Source organism: Accipiter gentilis, chromosome 24 (assembly GCF_929443795.1).
Source record: "Accipiter gentilis chromosome 24, bAccGen1.1, whole genome shotgun sequence".
Lineage (NCBI taxonomy): Eukaryota > Metazoa > Chordata > Aves > Accipitriformes > Accipitridae > Astur > Astur gentilis.
In genome coordinates this window covers 5183393-5206364 of record NC_064903.1, presented here as the reverse complement: position 1 = coordinate 5206364, position 22972 = coordinate 5183393, and the positions used below count along the sequence as shown (strand labels likewise).

The window sequence follows — 22972 nt, the reverse complement described above, 5'->3', positions numbered from 1 at the left end:
ACAGAAACAGCAGTGAAAAGTGATCTGACATAATCTAAAACTACTGTGTCTGAAAACCTTTCCCCTCAATGACAACAGTAAGACGGAGTGCTGACCAGCACCCATCTAATGTTCCATGGAAACAAACTGCAACCCTCAGCTAAAAACAGCTACAAGAGCTTTACAGACTCCGCAGAAAAATGAGCTGGATTTGACTAGCAAACAGTTATTGATAAGAGAGCATTTATTTCTTCTCCACAGAAAATAATTTCATCAGACCATGCTCATTGACTCTATCACTGGAGTGTGCCCTGCTTTGAAAAGTTGGCTCTCAAAAATAAAACAGGTTGTTTGAACTCAGTTTATGGCAGAATGGTAAAACACATGGTTTGTGTAAAATCAAGCCTTTTCATGTCATACTCAGTTTCCGAGGAAAAAAAAACAATGCATAATTAATCCAATCAGGGCATCCATGCAAATGAACATGTAAAAATAAAATCACATTTCCTTAGGTCTGAAAACTGTCTCTTCAGGCATCCTATCTGACTCCTGGTACTCAAAATACCTAGTCACAGGACTAGACATTTACCCCAGGGGCTCATAAGGTCATGGTCTTTTCTTTGTCTAAGCCAGTAGGAGACTAGCCTAGAACTTCAAAGTTCTCTGTGTCATAAATTGTGTCTACACAACCTTGTGCTTCAGTATCTCAGGCTACCACTCTAACAATAATTAACTGTATTTTCTTACTTCAGAGGGGTGGCTGCTGATGTAGTTAAGGCTGTGAGTTACAATCACAATGAGGTGTCAACCAAACATTTAAGATTTACAGATGAATAATCCTCACTGGCAAAGAAATAAATATATAAATGATTATTTGTCTTGTTTCACCCTGAATCCAATATAAAAATAGATGTTAAAAATATACATACGTGGTGAACCAGGCAATCCTGGTGCTCCTGGCAGACCTGGTAAACCATCTCTGCCGCGAGTGCCTGGTAATCCAATCGTTGCTCTTCCTGGTTCTCCAACTTCACCCTTCACACCTGGAATACCTGGAGACCCTCTAGGGCCCATTCCATCTAGACAACAATAACACAGTGAGCAGCTCTCCAGCAGCAAACACATTCTAGTATTTTTAATGTTATGAAAATTACTGTTGTGCCCTGAACTGCAACCATGTTAGCACAGAACAATTTATAATTGCACACAAAGGAAAACTTAGTAATCAGAGAAACCAGCTGCTTTGGCATACTCCTTTGGTCATCCAAAAAACTTCACAGGGCTGCCTTGATCAGTTAGACAATTAACTACGTAACTATGTAAGGCTGCAGTTTATTTATTTTCTGATTTCCTTTGAATGAGATAATTTCCTTAGTAGTTCCTAGTCTCTGGATCATTGCAGGCCAGGACTTCACAGATGTCATTCAAGTGAAAAAGAAACTTTCATGTGAGATCTTTGATGGGACAAATGAGTTCCACCTACAGTGCGTTTATCTAGCCAATCTGTTAGCTCTCTATTGCAAATATGAAAAGTCATTAAAAAAATAATTTTCAAAAACATTTGCTATTATTTTTAGTATAGGAAAGATTCTGCCAATCAACTAATTCAAAATGGAAATCAAACAACCAACCTCCTGTGTATGCTGCTACATCACATATTCACACCTGAAGGCTTACCTGGGCTGTAATCATTGTGGGACTAATTCTGCTCCCATCCAAGTCAACATACTTGGTTTCCCTATGTGTCATCCCTGCCTCCTATGTCTCATACTGCAGTCTGCAAATCAGCCAGCTGAAGGAGGAGGGAGAGGCTTGCTCCAATACCTTCACCATCTCCAGGCTACTACCCCAAATCTTCTCAGCAAAAACCCACAAAAACCAGCTTGCTGAGGGCACTGTTAGCAGCTGCTTTACTGTGGAATGATTGCTGGAGGTGACTTATTGATATGTCCCCTCACCGCCTTAAGGGAAGGTGAACCTCCAGGGTGGAATGCAGTGGATATGCAAGAAATCTGTTCCATAATAATTCCCTAAGCAACATAACCTGCAACCTTAGATGTTAGCAACACCAGGGGAGCTTGATATGCTGACTCTAAGAGAAACAACACAGAGGGTGGAGCAGAGTGGACACACTGCAGCCAGGCTCTGTGATATCATTGCAGGGATAGGGAACTGGAACTACTGGAACAAGAATGGAAGGTCCCTGCATTGAGTCCACTGAAGCAAGGAGGTGAAAAAATGGGGTTCTGTCAATGCTGTTGTCTCTCTTCTATCATAAGTGCCCAGTTCTGGAGTAGCGACATGCTAAATCATGTTATCTTGGTGAACTTTGCTCATTATAATCTCATTATAATACCAAAACACACCTCCATCCCAAAAGCTACACACCTCCAAGGTGCAACTACCCCTCAACTGAGCATGCACTCTGAATCTTCTCTAGCATATACCTTTAAAAGTAAAGCGAGGAGGTTTTACGCTAGTCATAATAAAGGTATGTATGACTAGAGTCACTCAAGCTCCACCTAAAAATAAAACAGTATAAAAGGGCTTACGAGAGGAGGAATGCAAGGGAAGACACTATCATAGACAAGTCAGGAGGACATCGCTGACTTCTGGGATCAGCTGATGGGCTGAACCTCTCTTCCCCCCATAAGGACATCTATTGGGTAAGATTTGAACCCTCGGTTATACTGAGTGCTTCCCCGGGAAACTTAGAAATCTCTACAGATTTTTTCCATAATTTAGTGTGCTTGTAGTCGACTGTATTATTTTTGCACGTGCTTTGCAGACAGTGTATTTATCACCAGCAATCCAAAAGAACCTGTACTGGTGCTTTAATAAACTGTACTGTTCATTAATCTAGCCATGATAGTTCACTGAGCGCGATGAAACTCCCTAAGTCTGGCCATTCTAATTCATTGAACACAGCTAAATTGAAAGTACAGTGCACTATTAGGGCATCACCCAGAATCTAAGCCTAGCCGCCCGCAGCGCCTCTGATATCTGAGGACAAGCTGGAATGCAAGTAGGTTTATTTTCTGCCAAACTTTGTTATGCTTTAACGCAACACTTTACCTCTCTCCAGGCCTGGAAACCCTGGAGCTCCTGGAAGGCCTGGTAAACCACTGATCCCTTCGTCTCCTGGAGGACCAGGTATTCCTGGGTTTCCAGGGTCACCGGGGGCACCTGTTAGACAAGTACAGAATAACAAGGACAAAAATCTCATGAGAACTTCTGTTGAAAGACTCTGTTCAGTCAACTACCCCAGTGGCTACTGATGTCATTGACAGCAAAGGTTGCAAAGCCGTTAGCAGTAAGCCTGTTAGTCAAAGTTAACGATAATGGGAAAAATCCCTCCTGAACTGCTAGAGATTGTTTCAAACTTGACTGCATGTGAAGGAGGAACAATAGGAGAGATCATACAATTTGTCCCCTTACCTCTATAGCTTCAGAGACTGTTCCCATCCAGACCTTATTCAGCTGTGGTGTTAATTAAGCTCATTTTCTCAACAATATTCTTACCACATTGAACGACAAATAATAGCAGAATGACATTCAGAGGTAAAACAGAGAAGCTATTTTTCCTTAGTACACTGAAGACAAACACACAGGTAGACACACAGCACTTCCCCATGCTCACACACAGTCAGCCTCCCAGGCACTAAATTTCATTCTGCTTTGAAACATATCATTCTGCAACGTGAGGATGAAAGGTTTATTGTAAATTCTGAAGTTATAAACATGGGACCAAACATATCTGTATGCCAACAATACAGAAATTAATGGAAAAATAAGAAGGGATGGGTTAGAGCCAATACACAATGTGAAAAAATGGTAAAATACAGTAAGAAGGAATGTTGGATCAGAAAAAGTGCTTTAGACAAGTTCCAAAACAAAATGGAAACGTATACCTGAAATGACAACACCTTCCCTGTCAATAACGATAGGAGGGCCTGGGGGACCGATGTCACCTAATTCACCCTGTAGAAGAAAACAGATTCATGCCACATTCAGATGGGTGATGGAGGGGAAGACTGCTTGTCAGGAAACAGACTGTATGATGGTAGCAATGTCTGTGGTCATTCACTGACTAACCATCATTCTTTGTCTTGGTGAAGAATTCACTTTGTTCTGCTATTCACAATCATCTGCTCTCCTGACTTACCTACTTCCTGCCTGATGAAACTGATGGCTGCTTCAGATCAAGTGTTTGTTACTATCCAGCTATCCTCTGAAGGCATCCTGTTACCTTCAATAGGAAGTATGGACATGTATATACCGTGTGTACTGGAGACCAGTTACCATATCAGCATATTGACCAATATCAGATAGATCATATTTGTTCACCTTGTGGTAAAAGCGAGACAGCTGCTATGAACATACCCATTTTTAAAAGCATTGATCACTGCAGCTATCTGTTGCCTTGGAATCCTGAATTTCAGTAACAGGAGCTTCCAGGAAAACGGATTCCTCCATAAAATCACCCAGGTAGAACAAGCAAGTTGTGGCCAACTGCAGTATCATTCCTTCCTCTCGCTCTAACACAGTATCAAATCCTCATTGAAATAACAAGTGAAAAATCTGACTGTTGTCCAAATTGCCATCACATTTATAATATAAACACCATGCAGTGATCCAAGGCAGTGCACACTTTGTTGCTTCTTCAGGTAATACTCCTCTGTGCATAAACCTGTACTACTACTTCTTCCATATGCTCTGCACAAAAAAGCCCTTCAGTACTTGCATTTTACATGTCTGCCAACCATATACCAATCTTGGTGGCAGATAAGTGTTTTTCACAGCAAACTACTACCCAACCGTTTTCCACTCAGTTTCCAGATGTCTGACTGCCCGAGTTGTGAGATACCCAAAAACGTCTGCTATGCACTGCCTATCTCCAGTACAAGAAATTGAACACATTCTTTTCAGGCTTGTCAATACTTGTAGATCTGTGATCTAAGACTTCAGATAGCCTTAGCAACCATCTTAACATCCACTTACTTCCATCTAATCTTGCCTCAATTGTCCAGTAAATATGGTATTGGTGTAAGGATGAAGGAGACCAGAGAGATTACATCTACAATTGTAAGTCATGAAGTTACATGAATGAACATTGTAAAGGTATTAAAATATCTGAGTGGTCATAGTTCAGCAACCTTTCATTTTTATCCTTAACAATAAAGTAAATGGGGAACTGAAACATACTGAAAATTACAGTGATACAGAGGTAAAGAAGAGATTTGATTAGGGCAATGATACTTATTCATGCAAATATTTTTGAAAAAGCAATGCTTTAGTACTTTCATGTGAGAAATTACCTTCATGCCTTCGACTCCATCCAGTCCTGGATAGCCTGGAATACCTGGATGACCCTGCAAAGTCAGACAGGGGAACATTGTTACACAATGAGACAATAAGACAGTGGCAATATTTGTTAGCCGAGACATCTGCAGTGCCTGGACTTGAATCACAAACCGAATTCATTGTCCTACCAAACATTTGCAGAAAAAATAATGGAAGAGGAAACTGATGGCATCAATTTCTCAGCACTCACAAAATACCAGAGCTCCTTCAGGCCTCCCTGTGCTGTAAAGATGGTGGGAACTTGTAAGCAGGCATGAGAGTGTCCAGATCAGGAGTACACCTTGGAGTTCTCACAGAACCATAGAAAAGCTTGTGGAGTGAGGAGTCCAGAGCATTACTTTCCTTGTCCCTCACACTTTCCCCTCCACTCTGTTCCCCCTCCAACAAATTATTGGCACCAAAACATTTAAAGTGACACTGGGAGATCTAGCCCTCCAGCTATCCATTTCCTGGTAGCATTCTCAAGGACACCAAAATTCCCTTTTCTGGGTGTGTGACTGGAAATCTATATAGGAGTGATCTACAGTTTTCTGTCAGGTAACCTATTCAACCTGGCCCAGTACGGACTGTAAATCCCACTGCTGCTGCAGACAAAATGGGATATTCCAAGAGCTCTGGAGCAGAGAACCTTAACTTTAAACCTTGCCTGTGATTCTGAAGTCTTGGACGGCTGTAGGCCCCAATATAGCCCATAAACAGTATTGTTGAGAAACTTGCCATAAAGGGCTTGGGTTTAATCATAACATTTTAACATATAGATATGAATTAGATTATATTGGAGATACCACCACCTTCAGTATATCTTGAAAAGGACATACATAAAACAAAATATACAAGAAAGTGACTGAATTCCAGGCTGCAAAATGAAAATTGTATTCCTGAAAGCTGCTTTCTTGAACAACTTCCACTGCTGTATCTGCAAGTGGAAGAGCTTTAACATGTTTTCAGCCACTTGATCATCTGGCTATTTCCACCCCCAAAAGAGGAAAGGAGGGAGAGTTGATTGTTCCAGGAGGGAATGTACAATTTCCAGTCTGCAGAGGTGGTCCTCTGAATACGTAGGGATAACTAGAGAGACAGTTAAAGGGATCTAGAGTTTTACATGGACTTTCTAGGTAGCTCTCACTAGTTTAGTAAGGCACATGCATTCATCCACCAGAGAACTTGGAGCCACTACATAAGGAATTCAGTAGATCATAAGCAGCTAGATAGCTTCTGTAATTGTAAGTACAGTAAAAAATAAAAGAAATTTCACCTTTCTCCCTGGAATCCCATCAGATCCATCCAGTCCCAAAAGACCCTAGAACAGCAAAAAAACCATTAACTTTCAGAGGCTCTAGCTCAGTCTGGTCTTATTATATCAGGCTCCAAATAACCCAGCACCAAAGAATGAGAAGGTAAAATTATCAAAAGGAGAAGCTAACACTGATTTTCCGTATCTCTCAAATATTAACGATCATAATTGAAAGAATTCAGCAGAATAACTGATAAAAGAAGTCTTATCTTCTTTAGCCATTGTCTTTCAAACTGGTGGTTCAAGTTAAGTAAGTCATGGTGTCCAAACTTACTAGGAAGTTAGGTAGGTAGTTTGTAATAATAAAGCCATGAAACTTAAGGCAATCAAGACTTTCTATCTTGACAATTTATTCTGCAGATGCAGAACAGAATGCCTTGGTCTTCCTATTGTGTATAAGCATGTCTCTGCAGGGTCACAGTGGTTTGAAGAATCTATGGCTGGCATGTGACTGAGCATGTTGTTAACTCCCACATTCATTGATGTCGTGGTTTAATCCCAGCCAGCAGCTAAGCACCACGCATCTGCTCACTCACTCCTCCCCCACCCAGTGGGATGGGCGACAAAATCGGGAAAAGAAGTAAAACTCGTGGGTTGAGATAAGAACGGTTTAATAGAACAGAAAAGAAGAAACTAATAATGATAATGATAACACTAATAAGATGACAACAGTAGTAATAAAAGGATTGGAATGTCCAAATGATGTGCAGTGCAATTGCTCACCACCCGCCGACCAACACTCAGCTAGTCCCTGAGTGGCGATTCCCCGTTCCCACTTCCCAGTTCCTATACTAAATGGGTCGTCCCATCGTATGGAATACCCTGTTGGTCAGTTTGGGTCAGCTGTCCTGGCTGTGTCCTGTGCCAACTTCTTGTGCCCCTCCAGCTTTCTCGCTGGCTGGGCATGAGAAGCTGAAAAATCCTTGACTTTAGTCTAAACACTACTGAGCAACAACTGACAACATCAGTGTGTTATCAACATTCTTCGCATACTGAACTCAAAAAATAGCACTGTACCAGCTACTAGGAAGACAGTTAACTCTATCCCAGCTGAAACCAGGACAATTGACTAGTTAGAGCAACATCTATTGCCAGCTTGCCCATTTCTTCCCCAAGTAGCTATCTGTGTTCTCTCATGGCTGGTTCTGGAACTGGTTAAGAGCTCCCTATAGACCCTGCAAGGCCTCTTTATTATCCTCATTTGGACTTCCTGCAAGCTTCTTTTTCTGTGAAGCTTTCAAAAAAACTGGAAAAACACAGGCCCTGCAGTATCAAGACCTCCACTAAATACTTCTGTATGATTTTCTTAGACTGCTTTGTCTGTATACACCTTTCATCTCACCTTTAATCTGAGACTTTACTGAGATAAGAACTATCTGTTGCTTCTGTTGTTGTATGGTGCTGGCTACTATAGGACCCAGTCCTATGTCTGGGACTCCTATATGCTTTGGGAATGCTTCTGTTGATGAAAGGCCCACTTCATGTGTTTGAGAACAGACACTTAAGGATTTTGTAGTTACCTACCCTGCCACCCGGTAAGCCAGGAACACCTTTTTCTCCTTTTTCTCCAACACCTCCAAAGCCCTGAGGGAAAATGTCACCATTAAATCTGTGATCTGTTTGGAACTGAATAGCACAAGCCTAAGACAAAATGAGCACAAACCCATCTCTTAATAAACAGTACAACAGAGAGACAAGGGGAACTGACTGTTTCTGCTGTGACTCTTCTGCCTCAGAAAGAAAACCTGTATCAACCAGACTTGGCAGTATATGCAATACATTATCGTGTTCATTTCCCATGACTTCCATCCATTTAAACCATGGCACATCTCTCACTAGCAAATACAAGTAACCTCATGCTATAAACAGCAAAGTCCTGACAATGCTACTCTGTATTGTATTCTACATTTAGAAATTATTTCGAATCTCATTTCTTAACAGCAGCAGCTCAAGGGAGCGCTCAGAGCACCCTTTTTCATTTCTAAAGCCGAAGAATGACACAAAACTAGCATTTTCACGCTCAACATTTGGAAATGTTTAGTAGTTTTCCCAGTCAGCAAGAAGTATCAAATCCAGATTTAATCCAGGATTTAATTTCAGCAAGAGTTACAGTAGTTAAGCAATTTTCAGGCTTCAGTCTTGAAATATCTTATGGTTGTGGTTAAGTTCACACATATGTTCAACCCCACCAGCTTCAATGGGCCTCTTGTGATACATAAAGCTAAACATGCACATGGAACATGTCCAGAAAGGCTAGTAACAAACTGTGCTTCATGTACAGGTTTTCCTTGCACGTCTTTCTACTAGGAACATCTGTACATTGAAGAAACTGGCAAACAATTTATCTTATTAGTCAGAAGTTCCACAAAATATTTATTCCCTAAACTTATCAAAATAACCTGTGTTTACAAAAGGTTATAAACTGGGAAATAGCTCCCTGGAATCCAGGGATAAATTGTTGTTCTTGATTCATACAGAGAAGATGCTACACATTCCTGAGTTTATGAGCACTAATGTTAAACAGCCCATTATAAAGCTGGATATATATGGACAGAAGGATCTGCATGTGCTTTACAACTTTAAAGTAAAATAACAAAAAATATGTTTAGACATAATTAAAAGGGGGAAACAGGATTTATTTTTTTTTTTTAAATGTCTAGCCTTCTGTGGGACATCAAGAAATACTGCCATCAAGTGGCGATGTAAAGGGTACATCTACTTGCAGGTCCCCGCAAACTGCAGATTACATGTACTGAAATGACGGCTGCTTTGTAACATTCTAGTAGGACAGCATTATATTCTTTCTGTCTCCAGGACAAAAAACTATCAGATTACAGTTAAACTCTTCAAAAAATCTTGTGGACATTTTTATCAGATTTTCAAAGTACTCTGGTGCCTAGAAATTCCTGTAGAGACCTTGTGAACTATTCAGAGGGTGTTGAACCATCTAACCCACGTTAGGCATATATTAAAAACTCTCCTCTGGCCTTACCGGCATGCCAGGCAAACCCTTGTCTCCAGGGAATCCTTGAGGGCCTGGCTCACCCTGACAAGGGGAAGAGGTAAACACAATAAATCACTGTGCCTGTGAAAGCAAGACTTTCCCCAGTCCACCCATCACACTCCTGACTCGCCAAGTAAGGCCTTGTTTGGCAGCAAGTACTCTTGATTTGTGTCATCATGTGCCAGATATAGTGTGTCTCAGCACAGTGCCAGTGCATGCAACAGATTGTCTGTGACCACTTCCCATGGCTTCAAAGACCACTACTTGGGAACTGTTGTTCTACTGCCCTCCACTGCTAGAAGTCAAACTAGAAGCATTTCATATTGTCACCTAGGGAACTGGAACATGCACAGTACTTCATGGAAAGCAGTAAAATAACACATGATGAGATAGAATAATGTCTTCATAAAAGCCAAAAGGAATAGTGTTTTTTTGAATCTCACCTCACTCTAATGTACCCCGCCAAGCAAATATCTCTCATAACTTATGCAGGGGCTTAGGCAAGCTCAGACTGTGCTCCCAAACCAGCCTGTATAGGTCCCAGATTAATTCAGTATGCTTAAATTTCATGAATGTAGAGAATCTTTAACTCAAGACCCATATATCTTTTATGAAAACACTGATGAGCTAAAGATGTATCTCAGTAAATGCCAGAATAACAAAGCAAAGGAGAGAAATCTCATTATTTCAGAGTAGTGTGCATCATAGTCAAAGCAAAAGAACTGGAGCTTTTTATGTATTTGTCTAAATGGATTTGGTTTTTTTTGCTTCAGTTGACACAATTTCACAGGTCCAACAGAAACAAACTACTGTTCATTTATTTTTAGGATTAATAATGAAAACCTTTAAATAGCTTTCATATTTCTGCTTCTGGGAGGTATGCATTCTCCAGTGGTCCACAATGCTCTGAGCTAAGAATATTTTTACTCAATAGCCATCTGGCAGATTAAACTAGTACACAAAATGATTTTGATTTGGAAATATAACAGGCTTCACTGTCCAATAATTTCATTCAGCCTTGAATGAAGGAGCATGGAGAGGGGGAGGGTTTGTAAACTGAATTTACAAACCTTTTCTCCTTGCTTCCCTTTTGGAAATCCCATGAATTCCAGTATTCCAGTGGATGGGGGGGGACCTGGAGGGCCAGGCAGCCCTACATCACCCTGTTGGCAAAAAAGGAAGCTGTTAACATAGGCAGAACATGTTTGATTTCCTATGAAAGTGGCTTGCAAATCAGAAAAAAGTCACTGTAATATCCCATGTACATAATATCTGTACACCTGAATGATGGCACAGGAGTTTGGTCATGGAAGTCAAAAGACCAGACTGAAAATTAAGATGAACAAAATGCATTAATGCAGTCTGTTTCAGAAGAGTTGTGGATATAACACATGGCAAGTTAAAAAAAAAAAAAAAAAAAAAAAAAAAAAAAAAAAAAAAAGGCTCAGCGTTTGAATCAACAGGAAAACATTCCAGAAAAACTTTGGGGAGAAATATGAAGGAAAAGGAGACAAGAAACAATTAGAGATGTAGAATGCTAAGACTTGATTTTAACAGCAGCAGAATCAAGTCCCATATTGAGAACTTTGAGATACCCATGTAAAGTCTCACACAGGCTGCAGGACACCCATTTAGGATAGTGAGACTATAAATTACACATCGGTTGACCCAAAGAATATTATGAAAGCCAAAAAGAATGAAGTCAGTAGAATAATTCAATACAAGAGCTGAGGGTTGAAAGAAACTGAAAGACAGAGATTCAAAAAATGTCTAAGGACCTCATGTCTTGGTAACCATGAAACTACTGTGCTGAACTGAGATTTTCCCTTTCCCCCTCTTCATCTAGAAAAAGCTGCCGTTCTTTTTTTGTGTACAAACAGATAATGAACCAGCAAGACTTTAGCATTTTGACTGCCAATCAGTCCAAGAGAAGAGAAGAAAAAGGAAAAGAAGAAAATGTTAGAATCTAGCCACTTTCTAGAGGATCAAGCTATGATGGAACACTAGACTGATATTTCATGGTCTTTGCATAACAGAACAAGTTTCACCTACCTTTTCTCCTTTTTCTCCTTGAAAGCCTAATCCCATGTTACCCTAGGAGAGAAAAAAAAAAAAGATGAATTAATAACAAAACGACAAAAGCATCACTATCATGTTGGCCCACAGCACTGTTAAAAAAGACAACAATCAGGTGTAGAAAGACAGGAAAGGTAGGTACTTACTTTTGGACCTGGTGGCCCAGGGGGACCCATTGGACCCTAAATGTGAACAAGATCAAGATTTTATTTCTTTTGACTTAATTAGGATGCACACAATTAGAGCAATGCTGGGATCTGCCATGATACCCGAACTTTAACCTCTTGCCCCAAAGCAAAAGTAACTGATACACATGATCTTCAAGTGTTCATATCTATAATAGACAGCACAGCCCTTTGGTACCATGGTTAATTAAGAGCAAACTTCGGTTTAAAAGCAACAAACACGTAGTTCCTTTTTACCTTTGCCCAATGGAAACTCACTTATAGCATCTTGAAAAAGCAACTCTTTAGCATATTTCATGATGACAAAGTCTCCAAACATGCAGAGGTCAGCATATTCCCTCTATTCCCAAGACGAGGAAGTACTCAGCGTAATGTAGTGTTTGTAGACAGCACTCTAGGGCTTTGCTGGAGCCCTCATTCATGACTGCTGCTCTGAACACTGCTCCAGAGAGGAGCCTTCCCTCTTGTGATTAGATTAAACTATCTAAGTTCAAGTATTCCATGCTTGAAGTCAGCTGTGCTCAGCCCATTTAGATGCCCACACACTTTTGCTCATTTTCATGACACAAATAGAGACAAGGAGGGAAAACTGTCACCATTTTGAACTGTTCTATCAATAAGTGCAACAGTTGAGGTCTCTTACCTGCAAACCTGGTAATCCTATAGGGCCTGCTGAACCTATTGGACCTGGAAAACCTTTTGGGCCCTATGAGAAGAACATAGGACAAATACAGAATGTGTAGCACTTACCCCATCAAACCACAACCAAAGACAAAGTCAGTCTCAGGAAACATTAATTAATACCCCCTAATTAAGTATGCCAATTTAAATACTATAACAGTCCATTTCATATTATTAGATGTATTTTGAAAATCAAAGTTACAGATTTCAATGGTAGAAGGGAGTTTGATCTGAAAAAGGAAAAACAGAATAGATAATAGCAAAAATCTGACTTCCTCTACCATAATGTGGATCCACTCATACCATTACAAAGCTGGAATTGCTCATGCTACTGGTATCACACATGTAAATACATGTAAATATACTAATTTGAAAAGTGTCCTTGAGAACCAACACAAGAAAAATTACCCACTTAATATTCTTTAAAACCATTATTTCCCAAATTAAATAACTTACAGAAATTCCATCCAATCCAGGAAGACCATTTTCTCCCTAAAAATTATAAATGCATGAGTAAAAATTACAGTATGTTATTGCAAAAACCTATAAGGAACATTAAGTTTTGTATAAATAGAGATATTTGCTGCTAGTTAATATTAGATCAAGTGTAAATGGGAAAATATTTTGACACCTGTGCTTCCATATTTAAACTGCGTAATGGAGAGATTACAAAAAGTCCAGAGAAATTACAACCATTTTATTTATGGGTAACAAGACAAACTAAATTGGCATGAAAAAAAAATGTATTAATTGTAAAAACACTGGAAAATACACTATAAAAACTTTCATTACAAAACCACTATAAAACATGTAAAAGCATATCATTATTATATCAAATTATCTGTATTTCCCATAAATATTGAAGTAAATAAAGATCTATTTAACTTTTACTAACTTATGAGTGTATATAATGTAGGTAGAACATTAGAAAAGTTCTTAATTTTGACCAACAAAGTCAGTGTGAGGGGCGTTACATGACAGAATAAATTTCTTAATATTTTTAGTGTTTAATGAAGCATGAGGCTGCTAAATATTGCTGAATTCAGTACCACAAGAGATACTGAATCCTTTGTAGATTTATTCCATACCTAGTACTTCTGGCAAAAATCAAAACCATGGTAAGCTGGTGAGTCTTTGTTTCAAGGCAACAAAGAACCAAATCTTTTACATGGGCATATTCAAGAACCTATTCACAGTTCTGAACAATGAACTGAAATTGTCTATCCATAGTTTGTATTTTCTGTACAGGAAATAAAATTACAGACTTGATACAGACATTTCAGGGTGAGGTAAATAGAGAGAGTAAAATCCCAACTTCACAGTGGCAAAGGATGGAATACTATGAGTGGGATATGATATTCATGCATTTAAACAGAGAATATGACTCATTACTTACTAGTACCTCCCACAGCACAAAAAAAACACTGGGAGGCAGCTGGGATCTCGCAGTAGAAATCTTAACATGCACTTGTGAATTTCCTGAGCTGTTATTTCAACAGACCTGGCTCATGCAACCATGTCAGTTATAGGAAAGTTCACAGTAGGTGAAGGGCCCCTCCTTTGCTACATCTACATCTAGAAACACATATGCTACCTCATATAAATCAGGATAAGCTTACAAGAAATTCCTCACATCCATGGTTTGACACCACAAACAAATGTGTCATCTCTCCATAGACAAGTGAAGGGTCAGCAACTATACTAAACAGTAACAGGATGAGCAATGTCCCAGTATGGGATGAGTGAGATCTCTGCAAAGACCAAGCAATTCTACTTTCTGAGAGCACTCCGTGTTGTCATTAATGAAGTTACTGTAAGGCCTTTTTCACATCTCTACATTCAGACATACCCAGGACACACACATCTAACACCATGAGCAAGCTAACCTGCAGCATCAGCCTTGCAACCTGTAGGACATCAAAGTGTTTCTTGTACTGCATTTTCTCCTACAGGAGACAAGTCTTACCTTCATTCCTTTAAGACTGCCTTGAGCAAAAACAGGTTCTCCCTTAAGGCCTTTTGGGCCAGGACGACCCTGATTAAAAAAAGTAAAAAATAAATTTCTGGAAAAAATATTGATTTAGTTTTTAAAGAATTTATATTCAGCATAATGAACAAGGCAAACTCCTGGCTCCAGTAAACTGCAAAAGTACCACCGTAGCTTTGTCAAAGCAGCTGTGGTATTATGACAACTCAAGACTTCCTGTGGCTTTAGAAAAACAAGGTTCTGCAAACGTTTTCTCTGGTATTTTCCTGTTTATATTAGATTTCCCTTTTATTTTAGGCCTTTGACAACTTTTAAGATCCCTTTTGAATCTGTTTGACATGGGGTAACCCTCCTGTTAATACACATACCAATGCCATCCTGAGGGACCTTGACAGGCTCGAGAGGTGGGCCTGTGCGAACTTCATGAAGTTCAACAAGGCCAAGTGCAAGGTCCTGCACCTGAGCTGAGGCGATCCTGAGCACAAACACAGGCTGGGCGATAAGTGGATTGAGAGCAGCCCTGTGGAGAAGGACTTGGGGGTATTGGTGGATGAAAAACTGAATGTGAGCTGTCACTGTGCGCTCACGGCCGAGAAAGCAAATCGCATTCTGGGCTGCATCAAAAGAAGTGTGGCTAGCAGGTTGAGGGAGGGGATTCTGCCCCTCTACTCTGCTCTGGTGAGACCCCACCTGCAGTACCGTGTCCAGATCTGGAGCCCCCAGCACAGGAATGACGTGGACCTGCTCGATCAGAGGGCTGGAGCACCTCCCCTGTGAGGACAGGCTGAGAGAGTTGGGGTGGTTTAGCCTGAGAAGAGAAGGCTCCAGGGAGACCTTCTAGCAGCCTTCCAGTACTTGCTGGGGGCCTACAGGAAAGATGGGGAGGGACTTTGTACAAGGGCATGTAGTGATAGGACAAGGGGTAATGGCTTTAAAGTGAAAGAGGGTAGATTTCGATCAGATGTAAGGAAGAAGTTGTTTACTGTGAGGGTGGTGAGGCACTGGCACAGGTTGCCCAGAGAGGTTGTGGCTGCCCCATCCCTGGCAGTGTTCAAGGCCAGGTTGGATGGGGCTTGGAGCAACCTGGTCTGGTGGAAGGTGTCCCTGCCCATGGCAGGGGGGTTGGAACTAGATGATCCCTAAGGTCCCTTCTAACCCAAACCATTCTAGGATCCTATCTCTTGTTTAACACTGTAAATCACCAAAGTTTGTTTAGAATCAATGAAAGAAAAAACTGGTAGACTGCATGAATCTTCTGAAAAAGCTGCCATTATAATTCTAGATTTACCCAATTTATTTCAATCTCAATCATCCCATCCAATTCATCTGAGGTGATTTCATTTAATTGCCAACTTAATTTGAGAGGGGTTGGCTGATCCAAGCAGCTTTCCTTGCCAAAAACGCAATCCTACAAGTGTTACAAAATAGAAATCTGAGCAGCAGGGATGAGTAAATCAGTTACTTTAGAAAGCAGTGCTTTAATTTGATCTTATTGCTTCAGTATTTTTCAACATTATATGAATTTCAAGTCTGGATGACATGTAAAGATGTCTTAGCACAGTTTAGAAATGCTGAAACAAATAGCATTGTTTACATCCACCAGCTCTATTTTCTTCCTCTTCTTCATGTATACATGCAAAGTAGTTCCGTTACATGTATGATTAGTCACACGACCTGGGTGTGTAAGATTGGGGTTTGGATGTGAACAAATATTCAAGTATTTGTCAAATATTTTAGTATTAAGTCAAATATTTCTTGCTTACACTTCAAAAATAACCACATACTTTTTTAAAAGACTATAATTCCCAAAACCATTTAGGAGTGGAGTTCTTATAACTAATACTACCCACTTAAAACAGAGTGTAGAGAGTGACCCAGCTACCTTCACTTCCTCTACAGTCAATGCAGAAAAATGGGTATCTCCAGAGACAATTCATCCTGAAAGGTAGAGGGGGAGAAGTGCTCTTGCAAGTACCACTCTCTGTAAGAGGAGAGTCCAGATGAATAGATTAGACACCTAACTTTAGGGTGTCCTATGCAGGCTAGATAAAATTCCAACTTGGTAGAAAAACATTTTCAAAAGTAAAACACCTGGAAAGTAAATCCTATTGACACTCAGTGAGACTGAAGTTTTTGGCTATCTTAAGACATGAAGGAAGGCATCCAATATTTAATGCATAGACCTGAAGATGTAATAACATCCTTTCCTGAATCAGCATCCACTAACTTGAAAAGTGCCAGGTGAAAGATGTTTTACACTTCATGGTTCTTAAGAACTTTATCATGGTTTCTTCTGAGTTGGCTTGAATACTACCAGTGACAATGGTATAATTTCGTGTGGGAGCATACTGAATTCACAGGATCTTCATTTTATCCCCAGAGTGGAATTTCAGTAAGAAAATTATACTGAGCTCTAACAATGTTAATAAACTTCGGGTTATTAGGGTTCTTCCTAAGTACTTGGGAATTACTTTTCCAAAAATGGCATGAAAAGCAAATCCCAGCTTAGTGACTACAAAACACCGTATTTGAGCTGGGACATACAGGCAGCCCAGGTAGGCCAGGAAATCCATCTGATCCAGAAACGCCAGGACTCCCAATGGTACCATTGCAGCCATCGAGGCCAGGCAGACCTCTAGGTCCAGACTGCCCAGGGTGACCCTGTGAAAAGAGGAAAAGGAGAGAATGACCGACAGGATGCATTATTTTATTAGTAAAACTGTCCCCAGAAAACTGATATCTTCCAAATGGCAACACAAAATAAAAGAAATGCGCAACTCCCACTCAAGTTCAGTGTATGGCAGACTGCAACAGAACTAGTTTTTTCGGCCAGCATTGTTTATCCTCCCCAAAGCTTAAATCCTAGAACATTGGCTGCATTCATTTAATTACCTTTTTCTCCAAGGGATAATTTTCTGAAGTACATAACTTGTGCATGAGTAGGTCCCGAAAGGGCAATACTCATCCCACAGCAGTCTGAAATATATGGCATATAACACAGTGTAAAACAGCACGCAAGGGTGCACCTGACACCAGGAATGGAAGTTGCTCATGTAAAAACAAGGGCAGAAGCAGACTCAACAATACTGAGCATTTATAATTCCAATCTGCTTAAAGTTTCAGTGACTTTCCTTCCTCTCCAGTGTGGATTCTTTCCTTTAATAGTTCAACAGATGTTACAGCTCCAGCATCAGGCCATTCAAGCAAAAATAGCTTTTCTTGTTATACTTAAAAATAGCTATACTTGTTATACTTCTTGTTAAACTTAAAACTTCAGGCAAGGCAACCAGGAGAAAGACCTAATTAAACTAACAGCATCTAAAAGAAAGTATTTGTAATAGTCAATTATTAAACAAGCAGAGTAAAATACAATTGTACCTAATTCTGATTTCACATCTCTTTTGCCGTGGTATACCTCTATTAAACTGACTAGCATTTACTCAGCATGGCACTGGTGCAAAGGAGATCAAAGTTTGAGACTTCAGTTACTTTTTCTTCAGTGTCATATGGGTATGTGTAGGCAAAACACGGAAAGGCAGAACTGTCAGTCACACTACCCAGGTTTCAAGCAGTTCCTTATTCTATCCTCCTTTTCATAGAAATGAGTTCTGCAGCACTGAAAGACACTGTTTTGTGGCAAGAAGAAAAATGAACCTTATGGAGATAAGTATCAGTTACTGACAGTTCTTTCCCTCCCCTCTGTACACCCTGATCTTGACTCATCCCAAAAGTACTTTTGTTTGATCCCAAAGATTCATCCTTAAGATATGGCATTAAACAAGTTATGACTCACACGAGGAAAGTAAAAAAATAAACATGGATAAAATGGAGATAAAGCAGAACATTAACAATCGTTCATGCTTGACACTTAAAACAAAACACATTTGTGTTGCTAAAGGTCTTCCCAGTCCAAGCCAATAGCATATGCTCTGACCAAACTCAATGAGAACCTTGCAGTAATGTAAAGCCTTTTATCTAAGGATCTTAAAATGCCTTGCAAAAATGTGGGAATGCTATAATCTTCATTTTACGGATGAGAAGCTGGGGGCACACAGCAGCAGAGTGACTTTCCCAAGGATGCAGAGCAACTTAGGCCGTAATTATGTAAATATTCAGGCTGATCACTGGTCTCAGCTGCTGCCAGGAGGGCTATCGCACACGCCTGCTTACTCACACCTACCTCTTCCCTGTGCTGGCATAAGTACAGGCAGAATAGGCGAGTCGGAGCAGGAAACCAACACAGCAGAAAAATAACTGTTCTGTTTCTTAATGGGGTTAATTTTCAGCCAGATGAGTTCCTTGGTCCAGCTCATTTGGCAACTACATTGCAATCCTTGCCAACAAAATGGAGAGAAGGGGAGAGAGCCCGGATCTGCTCTCTGTCAGTCAGTAAGGTGCAAACTGGATGAATGTCAAGTCTGTCTATGCTACAGGATCAAGGTAGCTCACCCAGAGAAGTATAAATTTGAGATTAAACGAGGCCCCAGGACATGGAATGAAGTAATCCCAAAGCAGTAGCATCAGGCACCACTGCATACATAGTACCAGTTGCCCTGATGATTAAAGTCTGTTTGTCAAAATACCCACGTTCTGTGCAAGTAGGGACTTGCCAGGCCCTGATAAAGTGACAGGAGAAGGCTGAAGCACCAATTTATTGCCATTTATGTTTGTCTCTTAGAAATTATTTCATTGGGTTCCCAAAGCTCGAACAAATCAGTGGCAACCCACCCTCCTCCATCCATATGGGATGTCATAGCCAAGAGCAGCAAGTCTCTGACGGGACAGGCTGTGACCGCAGAGGGAGGCTAGAGTGGTCAATGTCTATCAGGTCTTTCACTTTGTTTACAGCATTAACAAAACCAGAAGCTACATGGGACAAGTGCACATGTATCCGGTTACAACATAAGGTGACCAGCTGCAGGGTTTAGTGCAGCTAAACAGCCAACATCTGCCCCTCAGAGCTAGACAACAGGGAGCCAAGCTGCTAAGCCTTTAGTGCTGGCCAAGAGCCAGCCCACAGCAGGCAGCTGACTGGTGGTCTCAGGTCTTGGGAAAAGCTTTGGGTGAGATCTCCTAACTCTTGGACCAACACAGCCTGTTAAGTGACCCAAAGGACGTTGGTATCCTCTCAATATGTGAGAAGGGCTCACAAAGAGAGGACAAAAAGTATGCTGACCACAGCGATTTCTTATGTGTGTTAAATAAATCTGTGGCCCTGGCACTTAATCCCGTGGCATCCATGGCTGTGGTTCTGAGCCAAAGCATGACACAGACTGACATACATGCACACACATACATGTGCTGTCTCTTCTTCTTTAGGAAAAAAATCTAGAGGATTTCCTACTTTCTAGCGAATATGCTATGAGAGTTCACAATGTTTTGTTTTAAGAACCTTACCTGAGGAGCACCCACAACTGACTTCCTTGAGAGTTGTAAAGTTCTGGCTTAAGTGAACCTTTTCCCCAGGGATTTAAAATACTGATTTAAAGAGCTGTGTTGACCTGAGAAATGGTGGTTAATAGTTTCACTGGTCTCATCTCCTCTAATTCCTGTTTTGGCAGATGTGCCAATTCAGCACAAGCACCTCAACTGACTAAGGCAGAAGACTTTTACAAGCTTCACTCATACATGGCAGGGTGACTAGTTTACAGACCTGAGTTAAAATACAGGCTGTGCTCTCTGTTTCCACAAAAGGAGACATTCCCTGTGAGACAGATAAGAAAACTCAAACTGGTCATCTAGGCCCTTGCTTTATCTGACTCTTGCTCATACACTAATGCTGTGCCTCTTTTCTAAATCAAACAGCACAAAGGTGATCCCAACAGGAGAGCTCAACAAATATTTAAAAACAGGGAAACAAATGCAATTAAGGGTGAACACAAAACTAATTGAATAAGCAGTTTCATGGATTGCTACGGCAAAGTGGCCTTTTTACAGCCATCACCAAGTGCTTGCGCTTCCTCTAGGAGGGTCCCAAAATGGAGAACTTTGCCTCTCCATGTAGCTCTAGCTTTCATGGTACAGACAAGGGCTCACTTCTCATAGAAATATTTCCTTCTAAAACTCCTTGGACAGTTCATGAAAAACTATATACCTCTCCTGGCTCCAGTTCCATCCTTTTCTAGAGGTATCCTTGAATCTTGTCCTATAGGAAAAAATAAACTTCCCAAGTAGGGCTAAGGATATGAGGGTTTCTTCTACAGTGTGACACGAAAGGCTAGCAATAAACACATGTCGCTGCTGTATTTACTAGGTTAAAGGGATTAGTCAGGCCAGCTGCAACAACATGAGTTAGTTGCCACCAGCATTCCCCAAGGGAACTCTGTGGAACACCACTTCCCTTAAGGTCAATAGTGGGATTCCCCTCTGAATCACAGCCTTGCAGTCCTTTAGCCATGACTAAAATATACCTGCCCACGCTAACATACCTGCATACTACAAAGAATCACTTTTCATATTTAGATTGTGCAGAGATAGCAATATATTTTTACTTCTCTTTCACATGTATCAGCACACACATGCTCCCTCTCTTTTGCTCTGCATTTCACACATCTATATAATATGCATACGTTCGTATGCATTTCACAACAAATCTAAACTGCTCCCTATCCTGAAACACAACTGGCAAAAGTATAAATATTTTCTCAAGCAGTGGTGGTTGCTATTTTCACCCTGGAATAGAAGTATTTATGTCAATGGCTAGAATGTAAACAGTATGAACTAGTTTCCCTCCCCCCTTTTCTGTCCTGCACTTGTGGCACCCACGTTGGTGGTGAGCCATGGTGGTGAGCACTTCACTGCTCACGAGCAGCAAAATCTGCCTCTCTCCCATTCACCCACCAGCAGAATACTGTAAAAGCAGAGTAGATCTGCATATGCTGGAGGGCTTTGAATCCTCTCATCTACCTCCTCTACGCTTTCCTTGAAATGCCTGTTCCTGCCAACTACCTGGCAATGGCTGTTGCTGTATCTGCCTCCCCTCATTGTTGGGAATCCCCTTTCTCCAGAGCCTCATCTGAAAAAATACCCTGAGAACAGCATGTTCCCACAGTGTGTTCAATTAAATTAAGTATTATGGGAACAGCTTGTTCTCTTCAGAGCTAGAGAGTTGGCTGGTGGGATAAGAAAAAAATAGCAGCAAGGGAGTAGAGCAGGAGAGAAAACAGGCAAGGATGAGCAGAGGGGGAGAGAAGGACAAGGGCCAGGAAGGAACTGAAATCAAGCAAGCTCATTTACAGGGCCAACTGTGCATTTTCAGCCAATCTATCAAAACAATTCAGTTTTTGATAGGAAATAAGAAAACACAGCTCAACTGTTGGAGATCTTGGCCAGCAGAGGAAGTAGGGAAGATGAGAAAGAGCATGAGTATAGTCTGAAGGCACAAGGATACAGAAAATGGAAAAATAGAATCAAGAAAAGAAAAAGAATTCTAATATCAGAAGGAGAAACCAGGATGAGCTAAATAGTGTAGAGAGAGCAAGGAAGTTTGGGGCAACTTCTAAAGCTGGCCCAGCTAAAACTCCCCTGAGGTAAAGTGTAAGACACCTTTGCAAAAATCACTGGGGAAAAGCAAAGAAAAGAAAGCTGGTCAAAACACTCTAGGCACATAATTTTTTGTATGGTAAAGGAAACAACAGTCACTAGAATGTTAAATTTCTAAAGAATGAAAGAAGCAAACAAAAAAATTCCTGATGGTCAGGGAAAGTGGTTACCTACCCCTACGAACCTGGAGAATGTAGCAATTATCTCTTTCTTGTCTTAGGTATCTGAAAGGCTCAGGTCTAAACCAGAACTAGCACCTAGTGCAGAAGCAAGGATTGTCTGGAGGACCTCAGCTCTAATCATTGTTTTCTTTCACATCATAGCAAAAGAAGATTGAGGGAGACTTGATAACAGTTATCACATACAAGAAGCCTACTTCAAAGTAAAAGGGAACAATCTGGTCTCTGTCCATGATGAGTAGGATGAGAACTAAGAGGTTTAAACTGCAGAAAGAAAGACTGAAGTTAGGCATTAGCAAACCTTTTCTAACAGAGAAGTTAGAGTCTCCATCATTACAAGGTTTTAAGAATCAGTTAGGAAACACATACTAAAAATGGCCTGAAGCACAGCTGATCATGCCTGTTTGACTGAGGTCCCTTTCAATTCCATAAGTCTATGATTTTATGATATGGTGTTTTCTAGACATGGTGCTGAGAGAACATGGCGCTGAAAGAAAAGCTTATCAATGATGCAGTGGACCCCCATGTAACTCAGGCTCGCTTCCCGATACGTATCAACTTCCTATCATCCCATAACGGGATCCAAACCTCTTATAAAACAGCATGGGATCAGCAGGTAGACTACCAAACACTGCCATTGCCCTCCAGAGAGAAGCAAGCACTTGCAAGATGCACTATGCA

The 22972-nt window shown here is 40.7% G+C and overlaps 1 protein-coding gene across 2 annotated transcripts in view; it reads right to left on the bottom strand.

Annotated features, from left to right (window-relative positions):
* The window catches only part of COL4A6 (collagen type IV alpha 6 chain), a 141373-nt gene that overhangs the window by 29660 nt on the left and 88741 nt on the right, over positions 1 to 22972 (bottom strand). Inside the window, exons 6-19 of one of the 2 annotated variants that reach the window (XM_049827301.1) lie at positions 17115 to 17231; positions 14550 to 14618; positions 13040 to 13075; positions 12546 to 12608; positions 11864 to 11899; positions 11694 to 11735; positions 10712 to 10804; positions 9630 to 9683; positions 8162 to 8221; positions 6599 to 6643; positions 5298 to 5351; positions 3891 to 3960; positions 3055 to 3165; positions 909 to 1058 (exon numbers count right to left, since the gene is read on the bottom strand). In XM_049827301.1, coding sequence (XP_049683258.1) covers positions 909 to 1058; positions 3055 to 3165; positions 3891 to 3960; positions 5298 to 5351; positions 6599 to 6643; positions 8162 to 8221; positions 9630 to 9683; positions 10712 to 10804; positions 11694 to 11735; positions 11864 to 11899; positions 12546 to 12608; positions 13040 to 13075; positions 14550 to 14618; positions 17115 to 17231 — 1000 coding nt within the window. Of the gene's footprint in view, positions 1 to 908; positions 1059 to 3054; positions 3166 to 3890; positions 3961 to 5297; positions 5352 to 6598; positions 6644 to 8161; positions 8222 to 9629; positions 9684 to 10711; positions 10805 to 11693; positions 11736 to 11863; positions 11900 to 12545; positions 12609 to 13039; positions 13076 to 14549; positions 14619 to 17114; positions 17232 to 22972 lie in introns of those variants that run through there. The other variant, XM_049827300.1, reaches the window with a different exon arrangement.